The 21949-nt window shown below is 54.4% G+C and overlaps 2 protein-coding genes across 7 annotated transcripts in view; one reads left to right on the top strand and one right to left on the bottom strand.

The window, feature by feature from the left end:
* RFX1 (regulatory factor X1) overlaps window positions 1–12007 on the top strand; it is a 32245-nt gene extending 20238 nt beyond the window's left edge. For all 6 annotated transcript variants that reach the window (XM_045852994.1, XM_045853000.1, XM_045852998.1 and 3 more), the window contains 14 exons: window positions 358–452; window positions 3198–3573; window positions 5803–5984; window positions 6924–7043; window positions 7137–7252; window positions 7471–7589; window positions 7673–7782; window positions 8143–8294; window positions 8375–8472; window positions 9494–9643; window positions 9737–9945; window positions 10246–10399; window positions 10481–10526; window positions 10657–12007. In XM_045852994.1, the coding sequence (XP_045708950.1) occupies window positions 358–452; window positions 3198–3573; window positions 5803–5984; window positions 6924–7043; window positions 7137–7252; window positions 7471–7589; window positions 7673–7782; window positions 8143–8294; window positions 8375–8472; window positions 9494–9643; window positions 9737–9945; window positions 10246–10399; window positions 10481–10526; window positions 10657–10826 (2097 nt within the window). In that variant the 3' untranslated portion in view covers window positions 10827–12007. The remainder of the gene's footprint in view (window positions 1–357; window positions 453–3197; window positions 3574–5802; window positions 5985–6923; window positions 7044–7136; window positions 7253–7470; window positions 7590–7672; window positions 7783–8142; window positions 8295–8374; window positions 8473–9493; window positions 9644–9736; window positions 9946–10245; window positions 10400–10480; window positions 10527–10656) is intronic.
* A 92-nt stretch (window positions 12008–12099) lies between these two features.
* DCAF15 (DDB1 and CUL4 associated factor 15) lies at window positions 12100–20101 on the bottom strand. The gene is made up of 13 exons (XM_045853001.1): window positions 19931–20101; window positions 18151–18248; window positions 17932–18067; window positions 17148–17254; window positions 16927–17066; window positions 16669–16839; window positions 14086–14520; window positions 13888–13979; window positions 13659–13787; window positions 13485–13570; window positions 13189–13293; window positions 13000–13115; window positions 12100–12596 (listed from the first exon to the last, which is right to left on the bottom strand). Exons 1-13 carry the CDS (start codon window positions 20066–20068, stop codon window positions 12541–12543), a joined length of 1809 nt encoding a protein of 602 aa, XP_045708957.1. The 5' UTR covers window positions 20069–20101; the 3' UTR covers window positions 12100–12540.
* Between the last annotated feature and the right edge of the window lie 1848 nt (window positions 20102–21949).

The following is a 21949-nucleotide window of genomic DNA, read 5'->3' on the forward strand; positions in this document are numbered from 1 at the left end:
CCCAGGGCTTGGCTCTGCCCCTGGGGTCCAACTTTCACATCCACAGTGGAACCCTCTCTGGGCCTCCCTGTGCCTGCCCCACTTCAGACCCCACCACCCTTGCTGTCCTCAGCCCAAGCAGAGAGTCCGGGCTTCTTTCTGACACAGCTCTGCCTGATTTCCAGCCCTGGCAGAGCCACAGGCCCTGGCCTCTGACCCCTGGCCTGGTTCACTGTATGTTGAGATTGTCCAAAAGTTCAGCCTTCCAGCCTGGGATCCAGGTGTTGGGAGAAGCTGGGATGCTGCCAGCTCTTTAGAGGCAAAGGTGGAGGAGCTGGCCCACCTCTGACACTCTGCATGTGCTTCATCCCTTGACAGGTGCAGCAGCTCCAGCAGGTGCCTGTTCCACACGTGTACTCCAGCCAAGTGCAGTATGTGGAGGGTGGAGATGCCAGTTACACAGCCAGTGCCATGTGAGTTGGGAAGGCTGGGGGAGGAGCTAGGAGTAGGGTCACAGATCTGCTCAGGGCCCCCCAGCACCAGAGGGCCCAGTCCTAGCCTCCAGGGTACCAGCTAGCCCTCAGGACCTCAGGTGACAGGTGGTAGGTGCTCTCCAAGGGCAGCCAGCAGCCACCAGGCAAAGGTGAAGCAGGGAGGACCCCTGTAGGTTGGGATCTAGCATTGGGCTTTGGAGTCAGATGGGCCTGATTTTTAGCCACCCTCCCCAAAAAATTACATTAAAAATTTCTAATTTACAGGGAGTATTAAACAATGAAAATGAAATTGCCTTCCCTTCTTACCCCCCCACCCTGCCCCTGGATGGGGGGGGGCAGGACAGGGACACCTGTTTCTTTGTTTCCTCCCAGAGATCTTCTGAGAGTAGAAACTACCCTTACTTTGTTCAGAAATGGAGGCAACGGGGTTCTATCCCTTATTTCCTCCCCCAGGTGTGTCCCCTATTTGCTCACATGGGTCCTGGCCACCCTTTTTCAATAGTGTGTAATACTCCACTGTGCAGGCATAGTATGAATAACAGAGCCAGACCCCACCCAGTTCACATAGATGACTTCTGCTCCCTGATACTGAGCGTGGCACAGCATTAATACATGCCATATCGGGCAGATACCAGGACCCTGGCCCTGTCTAGGCTGATTCCAGAGATGCACTTGTTTATTCGTTCAGTTAGTCATTCAGCAAATAGCTGCCAGAGCAACATTTTTTTTGGAGCAAGTGTTGCCCTAACCCCAGCTGTGGCTCTTTCTTGCCCAGGATTCTCCATGTGCCACCTTCCCTCTTCCATCCCCCATAGTAATAATTCCAGGACTATAGTTACTGCTATTGTTTCAGTTTTTAGAAGTTTAATTTGTTTTTCTTTGCATTTGTCTGTTTTTTTCTTATATCTCTGCCACCTTCCCCTGTGGGTATGACACTGGTGGTGGATTAGCTCAAGGACCATGCTCAACTTAGTTGCTGGGTCATGATGCTGCAGCTGCCTGTGGATACGGCCCCAGTACCTGAGTCACAGTCCATGGAGTGCAGCTATCTCACAGTTCTATTGATTTATTCCTAGTGCTGCCAGGCTCCTAGCTGTATATTTAACTAATGCTGGCAGAGACCACAGGTGGGCATTGCAGAAAGGAGATAGGCCCCAAGGGCCACTAGAATGTTAGAATCAGGGCTGAGCCATGAGCCTAGGCCTGGGGTCCCAGGGTGGCTCCCTTTACTCCCCTCAGTAGTATCTGTCCCTTGCTATTGATCGAGTTCCTCCCTCTGTGATTATAGCATGAGTGATCCCATGTGGTCCATCAGTTCCATCAGGTTTTTCTGATATGTGAAGTTCTTGGGGCACTGTATCTTCTGTCTCTTCCTCGCAGTGGATAGTTACTGGGTTCCCAACCCTTGGCCAGCCTTGATTCTCACCCTGGTGAGAGCCACAGGTCCCTGTACCTTTGTCCCTGGCCCTGTCCAGGCCTATTCCAGGGACGCACATGTTTGTTCATTCAGTCAGTCGTTCAGCAAATAGCTGCCAGAGCAACGTTTTTTCGAAGCAACTGTTGCTTGTGGGATACCACTGGGTAGGTCCTGGCTGTGGTCCCTGCCACTGGAAGGGGCTGGCACCTGCTGGTGCTGGCTGGAGTCACACACTCAGTGTCACTTGAGTGGTAGATGTGGGCCTGGGCACAGTGATCAAGATCTGCATCCACGTGTCTGAGAGGCAGGGCCACCCACCTGCAGTGGACACACCTCTCACCACTCTCCCCACCACCAGCTCCTTCCCACCAGTGGAGCCTGCCCCCAGAGGCCTGCAAGGCTCCCTTCCCTGCCTCCTTTGTAAGATGGCTCCAACAGCACCTTCTGAGCCAGGCCATCCTGTACTGGCCTTGCTGCCTTTCTGGACTTGTAAAGTTTATGTTATTTTTAATCACTAATACATTGAAGGGCACAAATGTCAAAACTATGTTCAATGGTGTCTAGTGAGGAAGCGAGAGAGGTGGGTGCCTTGCCCACCCACTCTCCACCCACACAGATGGCAGACAGATGGTATGTTCTGGAACTTGTTCTTTGGCAGAACCATGAGACCTTCCTCTTCTTCCCTCCTCCTCTCACCCCTTTGTAGGAGTTCATCACCTTTTACTTAACATCCCCCTAAAGATGAACCCATGGTTGTTTTTACTCTCTCGCTAAGATTTGCAGCCTTGAGCTGGCATCATCTGAGGCAGGTTTTGGGAGGAAAACTCTCTGGGGCAGAAAGGGTCACTGGATCCAGAGAACTTGCATCTGTACTCAGGGTGGCCACAGAATTTAGAAGTAGAGCCTCCCTTTGTTCCCTCCTTGTTTTCCTCCAGGGCATGTACCACCTTCTGCAGTGCCCTTGACTTACCTTTGCACTAGGCTTCTCTTCCGGCTCCCAAACAGTGCCCAGTGTACAGTAAACGCTCAATATATATATTTTTTTAATTGAAGTGTGTGGCCTGTTGTAAGCCACCTAGCCCTTCTATCTCGGCTTCCTTGCATGTGAGCCGAGGACTCCCACATCAAGGGGCTGCTTTGAGGATTCAATGAAAAATTGTCCATCTAGCACTTGGGGAATGTCTGGTCTGACACTCAGGCTGTGGCTTCCTGCTTCCATCCTGGAAGCCCACCCCTGTAGGAGCCCCCTCCTTCATGCCCTTGTTGCCCAGCTCTCACCTCTGACTCCCCTCCTGCTTCTTTCTCAGCCGTACCAGCACCTACCCCTATCCTGAGACACCGCTGTACACGCAGACAGCAGGCACAAGCTACTACGAGGCTGCGGGCACGGCTGCCCAGGTCAGCACACCTGCCACCTCCCAGGCGGTGGCCAGCAGTGGCTCCGTACCCATGTACGTGTCTGGCAGCCAGGTTGTTGCCAGCCCCACCAGCAGCGGGGGCGGGACCAGCAACAGCAGCAACGGTGGCAGTGGAGGCAGTGGAGGTGGTGGTGGGGGCAGTGGTGGCGGCAGCAGCGGCAGTGGCAGCAGCAGCGGAGCAGGCACCTACGTGATCCAAGGCGGCTACATGCTGGGCAGTGCCAGCCAGTCCTACTCCCACACCACCCGTGCCTCACCAGCCACTGTAAGTACCAACTGTGACCCCCAGGGAGGCAGGTGGTGGGGATCCCTGGCAGGAGGTGAGGGGCAGTAGTTGCAGGCTACCATCAGCAGGAACCTAGGTAGCCTGGTGCCAGAGTGCTAAGATGAGGATGGCCTGGGATTAACTCCTCACTGTGTGTCCTCAGACAAGTTATTCAGTCCCTCTGAGCCTCAGCTGACATGCATGCAGCTGTTAGAGCAGGACCCCAAGAAATGTCACCTACTCTGATTATAATTGATGATAGCAGTAGATAGGAGAGGGAGGGGCAGGCACCTCACCATTGTGAGGGGAGCTGCCTGAGCAAGGTTCTTTGTTCATCCTGAAGGCATTGAGATAACCTCCCTCTGCCCAGGATGGCTGTATGCGGTCACTCTGGCAACCCTAGATCCCAACCCCAAGTAGGCCCCTCAGCAGCTCTGTTACCATGGGTAGGTCAAGGCCTGGTAGTCATGTGGTGGTCCCTGTTGTCTTAGAGTGTGGGGTCTGGAGCAAAGCGTTCCCCACTATTTTTTTAAAATCTTCACCAGAGGATATATTTATTGATTTTTAGGGAGAGAGGAAGAGGGAGAGAGAAACATCACTCAGTTGCCTCCCATAAGCACCCCAACTGGGCATCAAACCTGAAACCTTTTGGTGCATGGGATGACACTGCAACCAGCAGAGCCATCTGGCCAGGGCCCCACTTTTTAAACTACTGTCCCCTGGCATTTTGGACCACATAACCGAGAGGGACACTTTCTCAGAAGGCAGGACCTCCCTTATGCACTCATGTAGACTGGCTTCTAGTCTAGTTTTCCTTAATGCTGGTGTGACCCACTAACGGAATTCATGAACCCCTGCTGGGTCCTCACCCAGAGTTTACAAACACACTGCACCGGAACAGTGCTGTCCCATGGGACATTCTCTGGTGAGAAAATGTTCTCCATCTGACGCTCAGCTCCGAGGCCTCTGGCCACAAGTGGCTATTGAGCACGTGAAATTTGGCGGGGGTCACCAAGGAACTGAGTTAAGTTGCTTTGTTAAAACTATTTTTATATAATTTTAGACTCACAGGAAACTGCAAAAATGGTAGAGAGAGATCCCCATGGGGTCTTTCCCCAGACTACCCAGCTAGTCACATTCGACTAACTATAGTACCGTATCCAACCAGGCAGCTACCATTGGTGTAGTGTGGGTGTCCGCTTCTGTGCGTGGGGCTGGCAAACCACTATCACGGTGAAGAAGCAGAACTGTCCCAGTACCACAAAGGTCTCCCTCTGGCCAGCCCTTCCTAGTCACCCCCTCCTTCCCAAGATCCCTAACCCCCTGCAGCCATGAATCTGGTCCCCATTTCTACAGTGTCATTTTGAGAATGTTTTATGAATGGACTCATATTCCCTGTGACCTTTTGACATTAGTTTTTTTCACTCAACATAAATTAATTTAAATTTGTGTTTAAATAGCTGTATGTGGCTGATAGTGACTATATTGGACAGTGCAGTTCCAGAGAGTTCCGTGGGACTTAGTTCCCATGGGTCATCGTGATATGATGTGCTTTACATTGTGGTTGTCAAGATCACAATTGGAGATAGGGACAGAGAGCACCTAGCAATGAGTACTGCAGTCCCCACTTACCCGTGGGCGGTATGTTCCAAGGCCCCAGTGGATGCCCAAAACCGTGGGTTGTACTGAACCCTATGTATACTGTTCTTGCCTACACGTACACACCTGTCATTAAAGTTTAATTTACAAATTAGGCACAGTCAGGGATTAACAACAACTTGTTATGAAATAGAACACTTATAATAACAATATATTATAGTAAACGTTTTGTGAATGTGGTCTTTACTCTCTCAAAATATCGTATTGTACTGTACTCGCCCTTCTTGCGATGATGAGAGAGAGTACAGTGCCTGCATGACGAGACGGAGTGGGGTGAGTGACTAGGAATTGTTGCATAGTGAGTTAGGTTAGTGTTGGCCTTCTGGTGTTATGTCAGAAGAATTATCTGCTCCACTGATCCTGGAGCTAGAGCATCAAGCCATGATAATGTCAGTGATTAGCTGTTAAGAGCAGACAATGTTGATAGCTGGGGAAATTGAATATTTTCGGATCATGGTTGACCTTGGATAGCTGAAACCACAGGAAGTGAAACCATGGATAAGGGGGGAATACAGTACTTAAGAAACTGAAGCACTTCTTTGCACTCTTTCATCCCTGTTCCGGCCCCAGGTCCAGTGGCTCCTGGACAATTATGAGACGGCTGAGGGCGTGAGCCTGCCACGGAGTACCCTCTACTGCCACTACCTGCTGCACTGCCAGGAACAGAAGCTGGAGCCTGTGAACGCCGCTTCCTTTGGCAAGCTCATCCGCTCTGTCTTCATGGGCTTACGTACCCGCCGTCTGGGTACCAGGTGGGGCCCCCTACCCCTGACAGCCATGAGGACCATTCCACCCCAAGTTATCCAGGGCCTCAGCTTGCCTTCTTATGCTCTTGCTCACTCCCTTCCAACCCCACTGGCCTCTATGTAGCTTCCCACCCTGGGGCCTTTGCACTACCTGTGCCTTCCACCTTGTCTGCTTTTCCCTACCTCTTTACTCGACGTCCCTTGGCCCCCTTAACTAAAACAGCATCCTCTCCCCACCTCTTTGACATTCCCACTCTTACCCCTTCCCTGCTTTTTCTCCTTAGCACTCCCATCGTCCAACATGCCTTTTATATTACTTACTTCCCTTTTTCTTACCTGTCTTCCAATGCTGAAATGCACACACCTTTCAAGTGCAGGGACTGCACAGTCCGTGTTTAATCAAGGACCTTGAGACAGTGAATTCAGCCAGGAAGGAACAGGGAGCCATTCCATGCACCCATCCTTCCCTGCCTCTCTCTTGCAACCCCCACACCTCCCCATGCATCACTCAGTTCCAGTAGCAGCTTAGGTATCACCTCATAACCCTGGGCAAAGTGCTGCATCCTTGCCTCCATTTCTTCACCTGTCCCTCAAGCAGCCTTCATGGGGTATGGATAAGGAGCGTGTGGATTTGTATGCACTCAGAACTCAGAACAGCACCTAGCATGTCCTTATGACTAGCGGTCAAAGTCTTTACTGCTCCATGCCGGACCAGGAGCTGAGGATGCCCCAGACATGGTCCTGTGTTCGCAGAGCTTAGTTGGCACCCATCGTCTCTGTGCTTCCCCGGCACAACACCCTGGCTCTGGGGAATGTGTATGTCCCCCCCATAGGCTTTGTTTGGCCCCCCAGGCAGCAAGGAGGAGGGTATGATGTGAAGTTCGCAGTGGATGACTAGTGGCGTCCCCAGCCCAGCCCTGCCCTCACCCTCTATTTCACTCCCAGGGGCAACTCCAAGTACCACTACTATGGCCTGCGCATCAAGGCCAGCTCACCCCTGCTGCGGCTGATGGAGGACCAACAGCACATGGCCATGCGAGGCCAGCCCTTCTCACAGAAGCAGAGGTCAGAGGGTGGGCTGGACCTTGCACCTTAGTGTGGGGAAGGGTGCTCTGGCTGACCCCCACACAATTGGCCCGCCCACCCCTTCTCCCCCAGGCTCAAGCCCATCCAGAAGATGGAGGGCATGACCAACGGTGTGGCCGTGGGGCCACAGCAGGCCACCGGGCTGTCAGACATCAGCGCCCAGGTCCAGCAGTACCAGCAGTTCCTGGGTGAGAGCCCCCTGGCCCATGGGCCGGGGCCTGGGGCAGGGTCTGTGGTCCCCAGGTGGTTCACTTGCCCTCCCTGAGCCTTGCCATCCCCCACGGCACATGGGGGACTCCTGCTTGATAGGAAAGTGGTGACAACTTAATCGGATCCCAGGATGAAGCTCCAAGGGGACAGGCAAGTAGGGGACAAAGGGCCTCATGGTATCACTTCCTACCCCCAGATGCTTCGAGGAGCCTCCCTGACTTCTCAGAGCTTGACCTCCAGGGCAAAGTGCTGCCCGAGGGCGTTGGGCCCGGGGACATCAAGGCCTTCCAGGTCCTATACCGGGAACACTGTGAGGTAGGGCAACCTGGCAGGTGGGCAGGGCTGAGGAAAGGCCATGCTGCCCCATGACACCCATGAACATCTGGCCTCCCCAATAGGCCATCGTTGACGTCATGGTGAACTTGCAGTTCACCCTGGTGGAGACGCTGTGGAAAACCTTCTGGCGGTACAACCTCAGCCAGCCCAGTGAGGCACCACCTCTGGCCGTGTGAGTCCCCAGGGGATGGTGGGAAGGAGGAGGAAGGGAGGGAGTACTGTGTGAGTCACCTCAGGCATCATGCAGGAGTGGGGGTACCTGCCTGGTTCCTGCAGTTGGCAGGGTACACGTGGCTTTCCGACCCCCACTCTAAAGTACACATGTGATTAGGTCTGATGATGGTGAGTGCATGGGATGGTGTGCCCCACTGAATCAGTTCCTCCCTGTGGTGGGTAGGTGGGTGCCTGTGTCCCAGTATGCAGAACATGGGACCCCATTGGACCCTGGGCAAACTGGAGCCTATGTCAGCCTGATCTCAAGGGTCAGCCAGAGGCAGGGAGCTTCTGCCTGACCCCAGTGTGTTGTCCATAGGCATGATGAGGCTGAGAAGCGGCTGCCCAAGGCCAGCCTGGTGCTGCTGTCCAAGTTTGAGCCTGTGCTGCAGTGGACCAAGCACTGTGACAACGTGCTGTACCAGGGCCTGGTGGAGATCCTTATCCCTGATGTGCTGCGGCCCATCCCCAGTGAGTGCACTGCTGTTGCCCCCTCAACCCCACACCCCGCCCCCTCCCCGGTCCTGATCAGCCCCCACTGCCACCCATAGGTGCCTTGACCCAAGCAATCCGGAACTTTGCCAAGAGCCTGGAAAGCTGGCTCACGCATGCCATGGTGAACATCCCTGAGGAGATGCTACGGGTGAAGGTGAGGGTGTGAGGGGCTCAGGTGAGGAGCTGAGGACTGGGGACCTGATTCAGCCCAGCTTCTCCATCCCTGCTACAGGACTGAAGTCTGGAGGGCTGGTGGCTGGGTACCTCAGTCCCTCTGCCCAATATGGTCCCCATGGCTGTCCCCTGGGAGCAAGTTTTGGGTATTGTCTTTACAAACCAGCTTCCTCAGATACCCATTTCTGAAACACAATCCCTTTGTAGTGTTTTTGTACACAACACAGCATCTTAAAAACCAACTGCAAACTTGAAGTAGTTTTCTTCAGACAACCTTGACAGAAGGTGCTTTAAGTGTTCAGAAATAAAGTCTAAAAAAAAGAAAGGAGTGACACTGATAAAGACACAGAACAATAGCTCTCTTCATCAGTGCTTGCTGCATGCTCACTCCTTAGGTGTGAGGAATTAGATGGTATGTGCTTGCTGTTGGGCAAAAAAGAAAAAAAAGTTTTTTTTAGTCTGTAAAATGCTAACAAGACAGCTAAGCAGAGCTGATGTCAAAAGAATACACTGGACACAGGGCAGGGCTGTGGGCCTATGGGGAGAGTAGAAGCTAGATCCAGGGGGAAGCCCTTCAGAACAGACAAGGCTCATGTATTCATTCATTTATTAAACACGCACTTACTGAGCACCTACTGTGTGCCCAGTATGGTTCTGAGTGCTGGTAGCACAGCAGTGACCAAGATGGACAAAGCCTACCTTCATGGAGCTAACATTCACTGGAATAATTGGACCGAAAATTTATTGCAGCAGTGCCTGCTAAGATTTTCCATTGTGTCCTTTCATAACAACAGTAATAATGGTGGTCAGGCACACAACTGATTTTTTTGACCCACACTTTGGGTGGGTGGACACCCAAAGTCTGAAATCCACCACCCTTTGATCTCCCAACAAAAGCAACGAGGCATATCCCCCTTTCTCAGGAGAAAGAAAAGGGCTCAGAAAGGTTGCAATGGGTGTGGGTTTTTCGGAAGCCACATGCCCCTGCCCCATGCCCCCAGGTGGCAGCTGCTGGCGCCTTTGCGCAGACTCTACGGCGCTACACATCTCTTAACCACTTGGCGCAGGCAGCGCGCGCTGTGCTGCAGAACACAGCCCAGATCAATCAGATGTTGAGCGACCTCAACCGGGTGGACTTTGCCAACGTGCAGGTGAGCACAGGGCGGGGCAGGTGAGCGAGACCAGCGGGTCAGTGGGCCCTGGATGGCAGCTGAGTCAGGGGACGCTCTCCCCCTGTGCCCCAGGAGCAGGCCTCGTGGGTGTGCCGCTGCGAGGACCGTGTGGTGCAGCGGCTGGAGCAGGACTTCAAGGTGACGCTGCAGCAGCAGAACTCACTAGAGCAGTGGGCGGCCTGGCTGGACGGTGTTGTGAGTCAGGTGCTCAAGCCGTACCAGGGCAGTGCCGGCTTCCCCAAGGCCGCCAAGCTCTTCCTCCTCAAGTGGTCCTTCTACAGGTGTGCTTGGGATTCTTCTACATAAGGGGCGGGATCTGGGAGGGGCGGGACCTCCAAAGGATCCTTGGAGAGGGTAGAACCAGAAAAGGACCCGCCTTCCTGGGAGCCTAGGTGGCCTTTCCTGAAGGCAGACGTGGGGGTGGGGTGGAAGTGGGTGAAGGCCCTCTGACTGGTACACACAGAAGCCTCTGCTGGCTGGGCTGGGTTGGGGCAACTGGGTTTGCTGTAGCCTGTGGCAGAAATGGGGGTAGGAGGAGTGGATCACGGTGCCTTATGCTCTCTCTTCATTGCTGCCCCCAGCTCCATGGTGATTAGGGACCTGACCCTGCGCAGCGCGGCCAGCTTTGGCTCCTTCCACCTCATCCGGCTGCTCTACGATGAGTACATGTACTACCTGATTGAGCACCGCGTGGCCCAGGCCAAGGGCGAAACCCCCATCGCCGTTATGGGCGAGGTGAGAGGAGTGCTGAGGGTGCGGGCAGGGCGCCCCTTGGCAGGATCCTCACCCTCTTCCCTTTCCCTCCCTTCCTTGCAGTTCGCCAACCTGGCCACCTCGCTGAACCCCATAGATGCAGACAAAGGTGGGTTGAACAGAGGCTTGTCCCTGTTCAAGGCCCGAGTCCGGGATGGGCTGGGGTGAAGGAGATGCCTCAGGTAGGAGGGCAGCTGGGGACACTGAGCAGTGCTGACTGGTTCTGGTCTGTCTCCCAGACGAGGAGGAGGAAGAGGAGGAGGAGAGCGAAGACGAGCTGTCACAGGACATCTCTCTGGCGGCTGGCGGCGAGTCACCCGCGCTGGGACCCGAGGCCCTGGAGCCACCCGCCAAGCTTGCTCGGACAGACGCCCGCGGCCTCTTCGTACAGGCGCTGCCCTCCAGCTAAGCCCGGGGCCTCCCCCACCCCACCCAGCCCGCCCCCCCCTTCGCCCCTCCACGCCAGGGTCCCTCACAGCTTCTGTGGCTTCGCTGTCCCCACTCCAGCCTCAGCCCAGGCGGGGAGGGGGCCTCCGAGACAGGGAAGGCAAGGGGGTCCCTGCCCCAAACGGGGCCGGCACAATCACAGGGCCGGGTGAAGCCACAGCTGTAAACTCTGACACAAAAGACGTGCCTTACAGAACCCGCCGCTGTGCCCAGGTGCCCTTTTGGGGCAGCAGCCCGGCCCTTTGACCCCGAAGGCAGCAGCCTCTCCCTCCCCCAGCCCCACCCTCAGGGGGCAGGCAGGCAGGCCCCCTCCCCTGTTAACTTATTCAGCTCGCTGGCTTTGCACAGCCTGTCCTGGGCCCATTCCTAAGCCCCAGGTGGGCACAGGTGGGCACTGTAGGGACCCCTCTACACTATCAGCAGCAGCCCCGGGACCCCTCCCCCAGCAACCCCACTGCTCCCTCCTTGGTATAAGTGCAATTAAAGCCGTGGGTGTCGCATCTACAGAGCTGGGTCCTCCCTTGCCCCACAGCCCCGGAGGGGGGCAGTGCCCGGCCTGGCTCTGGCCTGGCTCCGAGGAGGACGGTAGGGGGCACGGCCTCCCGCTTCCAAAGAGCAGTGGGCTGGGCCTGGTGCGGGAGCCTGGAGGGGCCTGCTGCAGGCAGCAGGGCCTGGAAGTGACCTGCCTGTCAAGGCCTGGGCTCCACTCGCTCAGATCCAAGACCCACCCCCCACATCCTGCCGCCGGTTTGTAATAGAACCTCTGTGCTTCTCAATGCCGTGCGCCCACCCCTGCCCCTCCATGACTTGTGCGATTTGTGAGTGCCGCCCAAGCGGAGTCGGTAACTTGGGTTTTTTTCCAACCATCATGGCCTTATCTGTTCCAGTTTTCTCAGTGTTTTCAAGCTGTGAGATAGATGTTTATGGCAAAAATCAAAAAAAGAAAAAAAGCCTGACCTATTGTATAAAAATCACTATTTTGTGTGCTCCGCAGTGCTGCAAGCTTTTGGGGTGGCAACCCACTCCCCACCATGCCCTTGGGTTCCCCTCCCAGCAGTGAAAGTGTGGTAGTCTAGTGTGCCAAGCCGTTTTCTACCTTTTTGTAGTCTTTCTTAAAACAATAAATTCCGCTGTGATATTTGGCTACTGCTGACTCGAGGGCCTTGTGGGGGAGGGCATTTTGGGGGGCTGGAGACTCTAGTTGCCCCCATTGCTGTTAAGAAAACTCAGCGAGGTTCAGAAATAAAACATTTATTACATGAAGAGGAATAATGGGGGAGGGGATGGCCACGATGTTTGCCACCTCGGGTGGGGAGGCCTGGGGCAGGAATCAGGGTCTATTCAGCCTCCCAGGGGGGCAATGTCCACATCTGTAGCCTGGGAAGGGGGGAAATACACAAGGAGCAATGGCCTATGCCCAGTTCAGGATGAAGGGGGGCACTTGACACTGGAGGGACAGGGGACTCCCTCCCTCTGCCCCTTCCCAACTTAAATAGGCATAAATAAGAAGCATCCAGACTCTGAGGCCACCAAAGACTGCCCTGCCCAGCCCTCTTCCCACAGCCTAACACTAGTGGCAGTTGTTGGGCGGCCGGCTGGCCAAGAGGCTGCCAGGAAGGCGGCCAGCCCCCAGGCCATGGAGGTAGTTGGAGTCAGTGTCCAGGACAGCCAGACCCTCACAGCACAATCCATGTGTATCGCTCGCTGTCTGCCAGAACCTTCAGTGAGCACCCTGTGGGGAAGGGTTGGGACAGACCATGGAATCTCTACTGTACACCCAGTTGTGGGAGAGGACTGCCTCTTTCCCAGACCTAATTTGGGCCCAGAAGGTTCTGGAAGGCAGGGACCCTGCTGTGTTATCTCTGTCTCCCACCTATAGCCACCCAATAAATGTCCGCTGAATGAATGAGCAGCTGGCTGGGGGTCTCTTGGTGCCACACCTGCTAGGCCCTCTCTGAGCTGGCCCCCGGGCATGGCCTGGCTAGGCTACCCTCCCCTCACCCCAATTCCATAGCATCCACTAGCATAGCCAGCATGCTCTTCCACTCAACACCGGAGTCTCTTGTCTGTTCTGGGCCTGGTCTGGCCCTGGGAAAACGAGCTCTGTCCTACAGTCATTAGGTTATAGGGCCCACCTTTGTGCAGTGCCTCATTAGTCATCCTGTTGACGTAGCGGCCGCTGCTCTCAGGCACCAGCCACTTCATGACCATGTCCACACAGCTCTTGCGGTATGAGCTCCAGACACTGCCGCTGAGGGCAAGAGGGCGAGGGCACTCATCGCTCTGGCCACCCACCCTGAGCCCTGGCCCCAGCCCAGCCTTACCTGGTCTGCCCTTTGACCTCAGTGAGGTCACCCACATTGACTGTCACGAAGATGCCCGTATTGAGGTCCCATGCCACCTTGAGGCTGGTGTGATAGGTCTTTGGTCTGCAGGGGGTTGGGAAACAGAGCTGGAACCCAGGCTGCCCCAAGGGGCTTTTTTGTCTTTGGAACAGTAATGGAGCACCTGATCCAAGTCAGGGGGGGCAGGGGGAACCTTCTCACATCCCCATGCCCCCCACACTGAAGGTCTGAGTGTGGCATCCTGCTGGGCAAGGGCAGGGTTCCCCTCCACTCACCGGAGTTGGCCTTCCTCAGTTGGGGATGGGAAGGCCAGAAGCAGCAGGCCAATGTTGATCAGGACCTGGTTGGTTTCTGGGCAGACCTAGGGTGAGGGATGGGTGGGGACAGCTACTGAGGTGACCCCCAAGCAGAGAGACCCAGAACCCACTTTGTTCCACCCCTGGGCCCACCTCCAGGATGACGATGTCATAGTCACTGAAGGAACAGAACTGGTGGCCCCAGGTGGCATCATGGCGGATGACTTCATTGATGACATACTCGAAGTCCAGCGTGAGCTGCTCCACTGTCAGGTACTGACCCTGTGGGCAGTGAGTAGAGGGACAGGGGAGGACTGTGCCAGCTACCACCCCAGCAGGTGTGCTGGGTCTGCCCCTTGTCCTGTCCACCACCCTTACCTACCTGAACAGCAGCTCGCTCCCGCATGGGCCTCAGACTTCGGCCACAGAGATCGGTCACCACAAAGGGCAGGGAGATCTTGTCATCCTCAAACTCTGAGGGGGCAAGAAGTAGGGGTGAGGGCAGTAGGAGGCCTGAGGTCCACTCCAGGCTAGCCTCCCATGCCTGGGGCCCTGCCTGCTTGGCGGGTTCCCTGCTCACCATCCTCTGGCTCTGTCCCTTCGCCGGACCCTAGCACGTAATACAGCTTGGTGTAGTTGACATAGCCAGGTTCAGGTACTGGCTCCTCTGCTGCAGGGGGGCTGTCCCGGGGTGCCACCTCTCCACCTGGAGCTAGAGGCTCAGAGGATGGGCGGTAGCAGCTGCCTGAGGACCCCGTGCAAGAGGATGGCCGGGCTTCCTCTGAGGTCCCACCCTTGGCCTCTTTGGCCCTGCGGAAGATGTCGGCTACAAACTCCTTGGCTTTGGCGATAGCAGGTGAGGGCTCAGGGACCCCAGAGGGATGGGCTGGGGCCACCTCAGGGCAGAGGCTGGGGAGTGCTGGGGGCACCTCTAGGCTCTGGGGCCCAGGGGGACTGGGCGGGGCTGGGGGATAGGTGGTGTGGTCATACAGGATTTGGCAGAAGCTGCTATCACCTGGAATATAAAAAGAGATATAGGTACAGGGGCAGCAGTGTCAATAAAAGAACTTAAGTCCAGCACTCTCCCACCCTGGAGGGGTTCTAAGAAATTCTACGCTAAATGATCAGTACAAAACACCCAAAAGAGCAAAAGGCCTTTTATATGCACACACATGGACACATTCATTCTAACCTTATTCCTGAGCATCTACTGTATGCAACAGATGCAGGACACGGGAGTGAACAAAACAGACAAAAAGTCCCTGCCTTTGGGGAACTGACAGTTGATGGTGACAGCAGATAAAAGCCACATCAAAAACAAACAAACAAAAAAGCCAAGTAAACTTGTGAGTTTACTACACACCATCCTTCTCAACGTGAGCCAGACCAGTGCAGGCAAAGCCTGGGAATCCTCAGCCTCTACGTCTCTGCCTCACTAGGGCCACTCTTCCTCTAGGGAATGTGGGCTCAGCATAGAGCGCCCCACCACACTACATGAGCTAAGCAGCACCATGGTCAGACCCTGTGCCCAACCTGCCCCACCTCCTTTGGGCCCCCACAAGCAATGGTGGGGTGGGGGTGTTCCTCTCAGTTCATAGAAACTTATCCAAGGCCACACCACGAGATAATTAGAGTCTACCAAAGCCCTCCTAACCAGCAGAGTGGTGGCACTTCTGGGGGTGAGGGGGGTGAAAATGAAAATGGCCAAGTCAAAACTTTCCTCCTGTATATACATACCCTCCTCTAGTGAGATGAGTGTTAGGTATCAGTGACAGTGGCCCCTTTCCTGGGCTGGGTGCACATGGCTGAGTCCTGTCTGATGTGGTCCTTCTTAACAGGACCCATGGCTGAGAGGGCAGGGAGCACGGGCCCCATCCAGGCCAGGCTCACTAGGGAATCACAGCTCAGGGAGGGGCAGGGCCTTGCCCACATGCGCTCAGGAGGCCAGGGTAGGGGTGGGAGGCCCCTAACGGGTCCGGTCCAGACACAAGGTGCCCTGGTCCTGGCTGGTTTGTGGGCTCTTTTATTTTTTCAAATTCTAAGACAAAGTTTATTTAGAAAGTTACAAAGGTAATTGAAGTGAGCCAACTGGGCTGTGTAGGCTCAAGAAACAAGTTACAGAAGCAAAAGAAGGGCCCTTGGAGCTTAGGAGAAAGGCAAAGGTAACACACCTGGAGGGAAGAAGCGGGGGAAGGGAAAGGCACAAGGGAGAGCGCACCCGTGGGCTGTTTTGGACAATCAGTCCTCTCTTCATGCCCATGGCCTTCCCACCCCAGGCACAACCCTTATTGCAGTTAGTGGACTTCTTTTCATTTGACTACATTGTTGCAAAATTGAGACATTTTATATTTATGCATGTTATTCAGTTATAGATCTTGTGTTTCTTTTGCATTTGCAAACAACTTTAAGGCGTCCTCCCTAGACATGATGCTGGAGCTCCCACTGGGTCTGGTGATCTGAGGGCAGTATCTGCGCTAGTCTGCCTCCCGCATCCCCAAGAATGAATGCCAGCTGGCCCCCAGCTCCCACCACCACAGTCTTGGACGTGTGCAGGTGCAGGGCTGCTGGGCCTAAGTCACACTCTGTTGCCATGTTGCCCTGGGAGTGGGTGGGGGGAAACCCCCAGGTCTCCACAGCATGACCAACAAGTGGCATTATCCAGCTTCCTAATGTTTGCTGCTCTGTTCAGGGACATCACCTTCTGATTTCCACTGCCAGTTCTCTGATTACCAAGATGTAAGAGGGTCATCTGTCCATTTACCACTCCCTAAAATTTTGAACTAATGTTTCTCCTTTTGAAGATAAGGCAGTACTGTGTGGTCCAGCATGACTGCCACTGGCCACATGTGATTTTAAACTAAATGTAACAAAAATGAAATAAACACTCAGTTCCTTGGTTACACAAGCCACTTTCATGTTTCTACTGGTGGCAGCTGTAGTGGACACAGACACGGAACATCCTAGCCCCACAGAAAGTTCTAGCGGACAGTGCTGGGGTGAGGCATGGCTGGGTTTGGATCTCAGCACTCCTAGTTGGTAGCTGTGTGATCTTAGATGAGGCACCTCTCCAAGTCTGTCTCTTCTTGTCACATGGGGTAGTGACAAGACTGACCTTGCAGGATTTACAGCAAATGCTGAGACTATCATCAGACCTGGGGCCTACCTGCCGAGTGGACCGAGACAGCGCAAGCAACCAAGGAGTAGCTGGTGTTAAGCAGTACCACCTGGTCCTTCTTGAGCTGGAAGGCGGGCTGGAAAGTGGGGAAGGGATACACCACCTGGTACTTGGTATGCAGCATGAAGCCGTGTCGCAGGCACTGTGCGCTGGGGTCACCTGTAGCAACACATGCCCATGGGCTTAGTCACTACCCTAGAGTAGGGAGGCAGGCAGCCTGAGCTCCAAAGTCCCCCAACCCCTCACCTGGATGGGCCCGACTGGCTTCCTGGCAGGCGGCACAGCGGCCTGGGGGTGGTACAGCCACCGTGCTGATGTAGATGTCGCGGTGGTTCTCGTCACTCATCATCATCATGTTCATAAGCATCCCATTGGCTGAGCGGGTGCTGGGGGCCAGCACAGCCTCAGCTGCCTGGCCCATGTGCCCTCCCCTACCTACCCTCAGCCTCCTCATCCCTGAGCCTCACTTGAAACCAAAGACGATGACCTTGGATGCATCGCTGGGCCACTCACATACGGTCAGGTACAGATCGCTATAGATTTCCTCATCCTGGAAGAGCCGCACCTGTCGGACCTGAGCAGCACAGTATCGGTCAGTGTTGGTCAGAGTGGGCCAGGGCCTGCAGGAGCCCACCAGAGGCTGCACAGTGCTGGGCTGGAATTGAGGCCAGGACTGAGCTGGCAGAAACAGCCCCATGGTAGTGTCTCAGGCGAGAGAGCCCCAGGCAGCCTCCAGCCCACGCCCCTCTGCCTTCCTGAGGACAGGCTGAGGAAGGAGCCCTCATGAACAGGGGAAACAGGAAGGCTGGGCCTTGGACTGGATGAAGCCCACAGGAGCCCTGCTCCAGCAGATGGGACTCAGCCAAACGCATTGGTTCCAAGCCCCATCCACCTGAAACCCATTTACCTTGCTGAGCTTGTATGAAAACTGGGGCAATAGCACCCATCTCCTGGTGTTGGGGTGGGGGTTCAAGGAGTCAAGGTCAGGGCCAAAGCCAGTGTGGCAACCCACTTGGTCATAACAAAGCTAATGGGTCTGAGAGTCAATGGGCTATATATGCTTAGTTGAACCACGTAAATTGCCACTATTTACCCATTTTCACTCTAAAAATGACAATTTCATGTAGTTTGACCTAACATGGAACCTTGACCATTTCCCAGTGAGCACACTATCTCCTCAAGGAACCTGAGGCTCAGAGGGGTGGCATGACCTGGTGGGGTCACGCTGTTGAGTGCCGAGCCTGGCCCTACCAGCTTGAGCTTGCTGTGGACGTTGAACTCCCACCAGTACAGGTGATAGATGTAGAAGGAGAAGTCGTCGTCCCCACTGCTGCTGGTGTAGGAGAGAACGTACCGGCCGCACTTGGAAAAGCCCAGGAAGATATGTCTGGCAGGGCAGAGGGCAGATGGGCCAGGTCAGGGTCAGCCCACCACCCCACCCAGCTGCCCCCTTCCCGGCCTTAGCCTCACCCTGCATAGAGGAAGTCCTCGTCCACGATGCTCTTAAGGGAGACACAGACTCTGGGTGGCAGCTTCCGGAAGAGGCGAGGGGAAAGCTGCCCACTGATCTAGGGAAGGGGCGGTCAGGACTCTTGAGGCACCATTGGGCAGAGGCCACCTGCAGTGCCCCCATCCCCTCACCCAAGGTAGAGCAGTGCTACACGCAAGCCTACTCCCTGCCAACCATAAAAATCAAGGGTGGTCCAAGCTCTAGAAGGTGGGATTAGCTAAGAAAGATGGATGGGCTAGACTTCCCTTGACCCTCCCGCTCCACCAGGGACCCAAGCTACCCTCACAGCCCCACACTTCTTCAGCCTCAGGGTCCCTCTTACCCAAGGTCCCAAACTCTAAGGACCAGCACTGGCACCACCCCCTTTCCCCCTTGGAAGGGATCCTAGTCACCCCTGGACACACTGGGCCAGCCACTTGGTTGCCTTCCTGAAGGCTGCCTCACAGCACACTGAGCTGTGGGTGTCCTCAACTGTTAAAGAGGCTAGGATGGGGGTTTGGACAACTGCACTCACCTGTCCTTGACCCACTAGCCAACACACAGAGTGCTCAGTCTCTTTGGGACAGCCCTGGCCTCAGCTGGGGACCAGCAGAGGCAGACATAAGGGTGGGGCAGACCAGTGGCCTTCCAATTCCTTCCTGACCTCCCTTCTCAATTAACTTAGCCCCCTTTGAAATGTCACCTTCACCCCAAAAACTTCACCAAGGAAGGATTTGGGGAGACAGGCAGACATAAGCTGGGTGCTAGGTGATAAGGACACCCAGGCTGACACCCAGTCTGAGGGGGTATACACAATCCTGCCCTCAAGAAAATCCAGTCTAGGGGAAAAGGGATAGTCCTGTCTCGGGGAGCTCTCTGGTCAATGCGGGAGACAGCTCAGCCCTCAAGATCATAGTCTGATGTAACAGCCTTGTCAGTAAGGCCCAGGCGAACAAGGGAGACTCGATACCCAGATACCCATCCAGAGAGCTTCCAAGCTAAGGGTGGAGCCACAGTCCAACGCAAGGAGCTCCCAGGCTAAGGGCGGAGACTGTCCCTGCCCAGGGAGCTCCAGTCAAAAGGAGACACAGTCCTGTCCTCACGAAGCTCAGGTCCTGCCTAACAGAGAAGGCGCACTCCCTATTCACAGTGCTGACGCGACCACAGATTCACAACTCTGCCTTTTCAGAGCTCCCAAACTGACGGGTGAGAGGTCCTGGCACACAGTTTGATAGGTGAGAAAAAACCCTCTTCAGGTGGCTCCCAGTCTGAAGGGGAAGACCAGGCCCTCTCCAGGGAGCTCCCTCCCATTCAGTAAGGGGGCTGCAGCAGGTACAGAAACTCCCAGCTACCGGGTAGTAAGAACACGACAGGGAGAACACCAAAGAGCAAAGCCAGCAGAAGGGGCTCTGCCAAGAGGGCGAGAAGGCTCCATAACGGAGGGGCCACGGAAGCAGGGTTTTGAAAAGAGTCTGACCCTGAATCGCCCCCTTTCCTTTTACTCCTCCAGCTGCATGTAAGGTCCCCTCCATCCCAGTCTCGTCGCCGGTGCCCCGCCTCCAACCCCTCCATCCAAGGCCCCCGCGAGAGCCCCCTACATCCAAGCCCTCTCCACTGGGCGCCGCCCAACTCCCTCCCTCCAACCCCCTCCCCTGGGGCTCCGCCCACAACCCCTCACCCCGCGAACTCCCTCCCTCCCACCGCCTCCCTCGTCCCTCTTCCGCACCCTCTGGCGCAATCCTCCAGGACTCTGGGCCTCACCTTCACCCGCTCCAACTGCTTGAGGACGTGCTCCCGCCGACGCCCTGCTGCCCGCTTCCCCCCGGCGCCCCCGGGGCCGCCACCGCCGCTCCCAGCCCCGCTGTTCCGCTCCGATTTCGAGCTGGGCGCCATTTTCATCCCCTCCCTCCACTTCCGGAGCAACCGGCCTCTTCGCCCCTCCCCCGCCGTCTCCTCATTGGCCCTTTCACGGGATTGCGGCCTGCTGGTTGGGTGAGAGTCCGAATTTGGGGCCTTGTCCCTCTATCCGTGTCCATCACAGCTACCTCGACCCTTGATTGGTAGATACAGTACGGCCTCGGAGGTTGTCGACGTATTCCCGCCTTCCCTCAAGTAACACACCAGAGGTCCGGTTTGCGCCTCACGCCAAGACGACTTTGACCCGATAGGCGCAGGCCCCTGTCGGTCTTGTCGGTGTCACGCCCCACTGTAGCTGGTGGGTTTCTATAGAGACCTCGGGCGGTTTAGGCCGGTGGGCGGGGCGAATAGAGCCTGTGGTCCAGAAGGGCCTGAATCCCCAGCCTAAGGACATCAGCGTCGAGGTCTGGTGGATACGTAAGGGCCACCGGGCGGACGGAGGAAAAAGATATGAAAAAAAAGGGATGAGGTTCGATTAAAACATGTTTTAGATGAAGGCCGGCTTAGTGGGATGATGATGATGATAGTGATGATAGCATTAATCGCTTACATAGCGATATATACGTGCCAGACACTGAGTTTACAATTCTCTGTAGTAGGTAACTGTTATGCCCGTTTTGCACATGATAGTAATCATAATAGTTGTTGTATGTCTGCTGTGAGCATCACCTGCGTGTGTGTTAGCTCATTTAATCATTGCAAAAGTTTTGGAGCTTGGCCCTTTTGTATCTTCTTTTTACACATGATGAAACCAAAGCTCACAGTGTAGTGCCCCTGGCTACCTGGCACTTGTATACAAACCTCAGATGCGAGCTATTGTGATTATAATCTAATCCTTATTCTTTTAGCCTCGCTTTCATTTATTTAACAAATATTTATTGAGCACCTACAATGTTCTAAAAGCTGTGGATACAACAGTGAAAAAGACAAATGATAAACAAGGAAATAAATTTCTATCTCATTCCATGTTGGAAGGAAGAAGGCTACTTAGGCTACTGAGGGGCCCTGTGAAGGTGAGGAGGAGGAATATTCCAACAAAGACAATAGTTTCAGGTGAGTGAAGGTAGCATAATAGACCAGAGACACAAGGCCAGCTGGGCCAGACTAGGAATGAGCAAAGAAAACAGACAAGGACCAGGAAGCAAGTAATAAGTGTATGGGGCTTGTAGGTAAGCAAGGCATTTGGATTTTACTCTCAAATATAAAAGGAAGCCTCTGGAAGGTTTTTAGTAGAAGATGATGGAATGTGACATGAGATTTAAAGGAATATTGTGATTCAAAGAATTAAGTAAATACCAATGAGTTCATACAGTATAAATGATTGAATAAATAAATGGGGGGGAAAGCACCACTCTTTCTTTCTTAAAGATGTTCAATTAATAAAGACATTTGGACAGGCCACTGTGTTCTGTTCCAGCTGTCTGCCTGGGGTTGGGGTGAAGTGGAGGAAGGGGCTGACAAAGAGGCACAAGGACACATTGAGTGTGATGGAAATGTTCACTATCATAGCTATGGTGATGGCTTTGCTGGTGCATACATGTGGGATTTTGGAATGATGAGTTTTGACTCATTTAAATATCAAGTATTTTGCTATTTAATAAATATTGAATATTTTCATTTTATTGTCTGTTATATAACCTCAATCAATTTTTTTTATTCAACAGGCACACAAGGATACATGATAGCAAGCCCCACTGCACGCTCAACCCCAGCCATCCAGTTCTTCCCCCAGAAACAGCCAATATCTTTTTTAATTTATGGAAATGATCAAAATTGTTAGCCTCACTCTAATTTTTTTTTCTCACAAGATTGGCTCTACTCACATCTACTCCTGTTGTGGTTTGAATGGTAACCCACAAAGAG

Source organism: Phyllostomus hastatus, unplaced genomic scaffold, assembly GCF_019186645.2.
Source record: "Phyllostomus hastatus isolate PE091 unplaced genomic scaffold, TTU_PhHast_1.1 phas_contig_98, whole genome shotgun sequence".
Taxonomy (NCBI): Eukaryota; Metazoa; Chordata; class Mammalia; order Chiroptera; family Phyllostomidae; genus Phyllostomus; species Phyllostomus hastatus.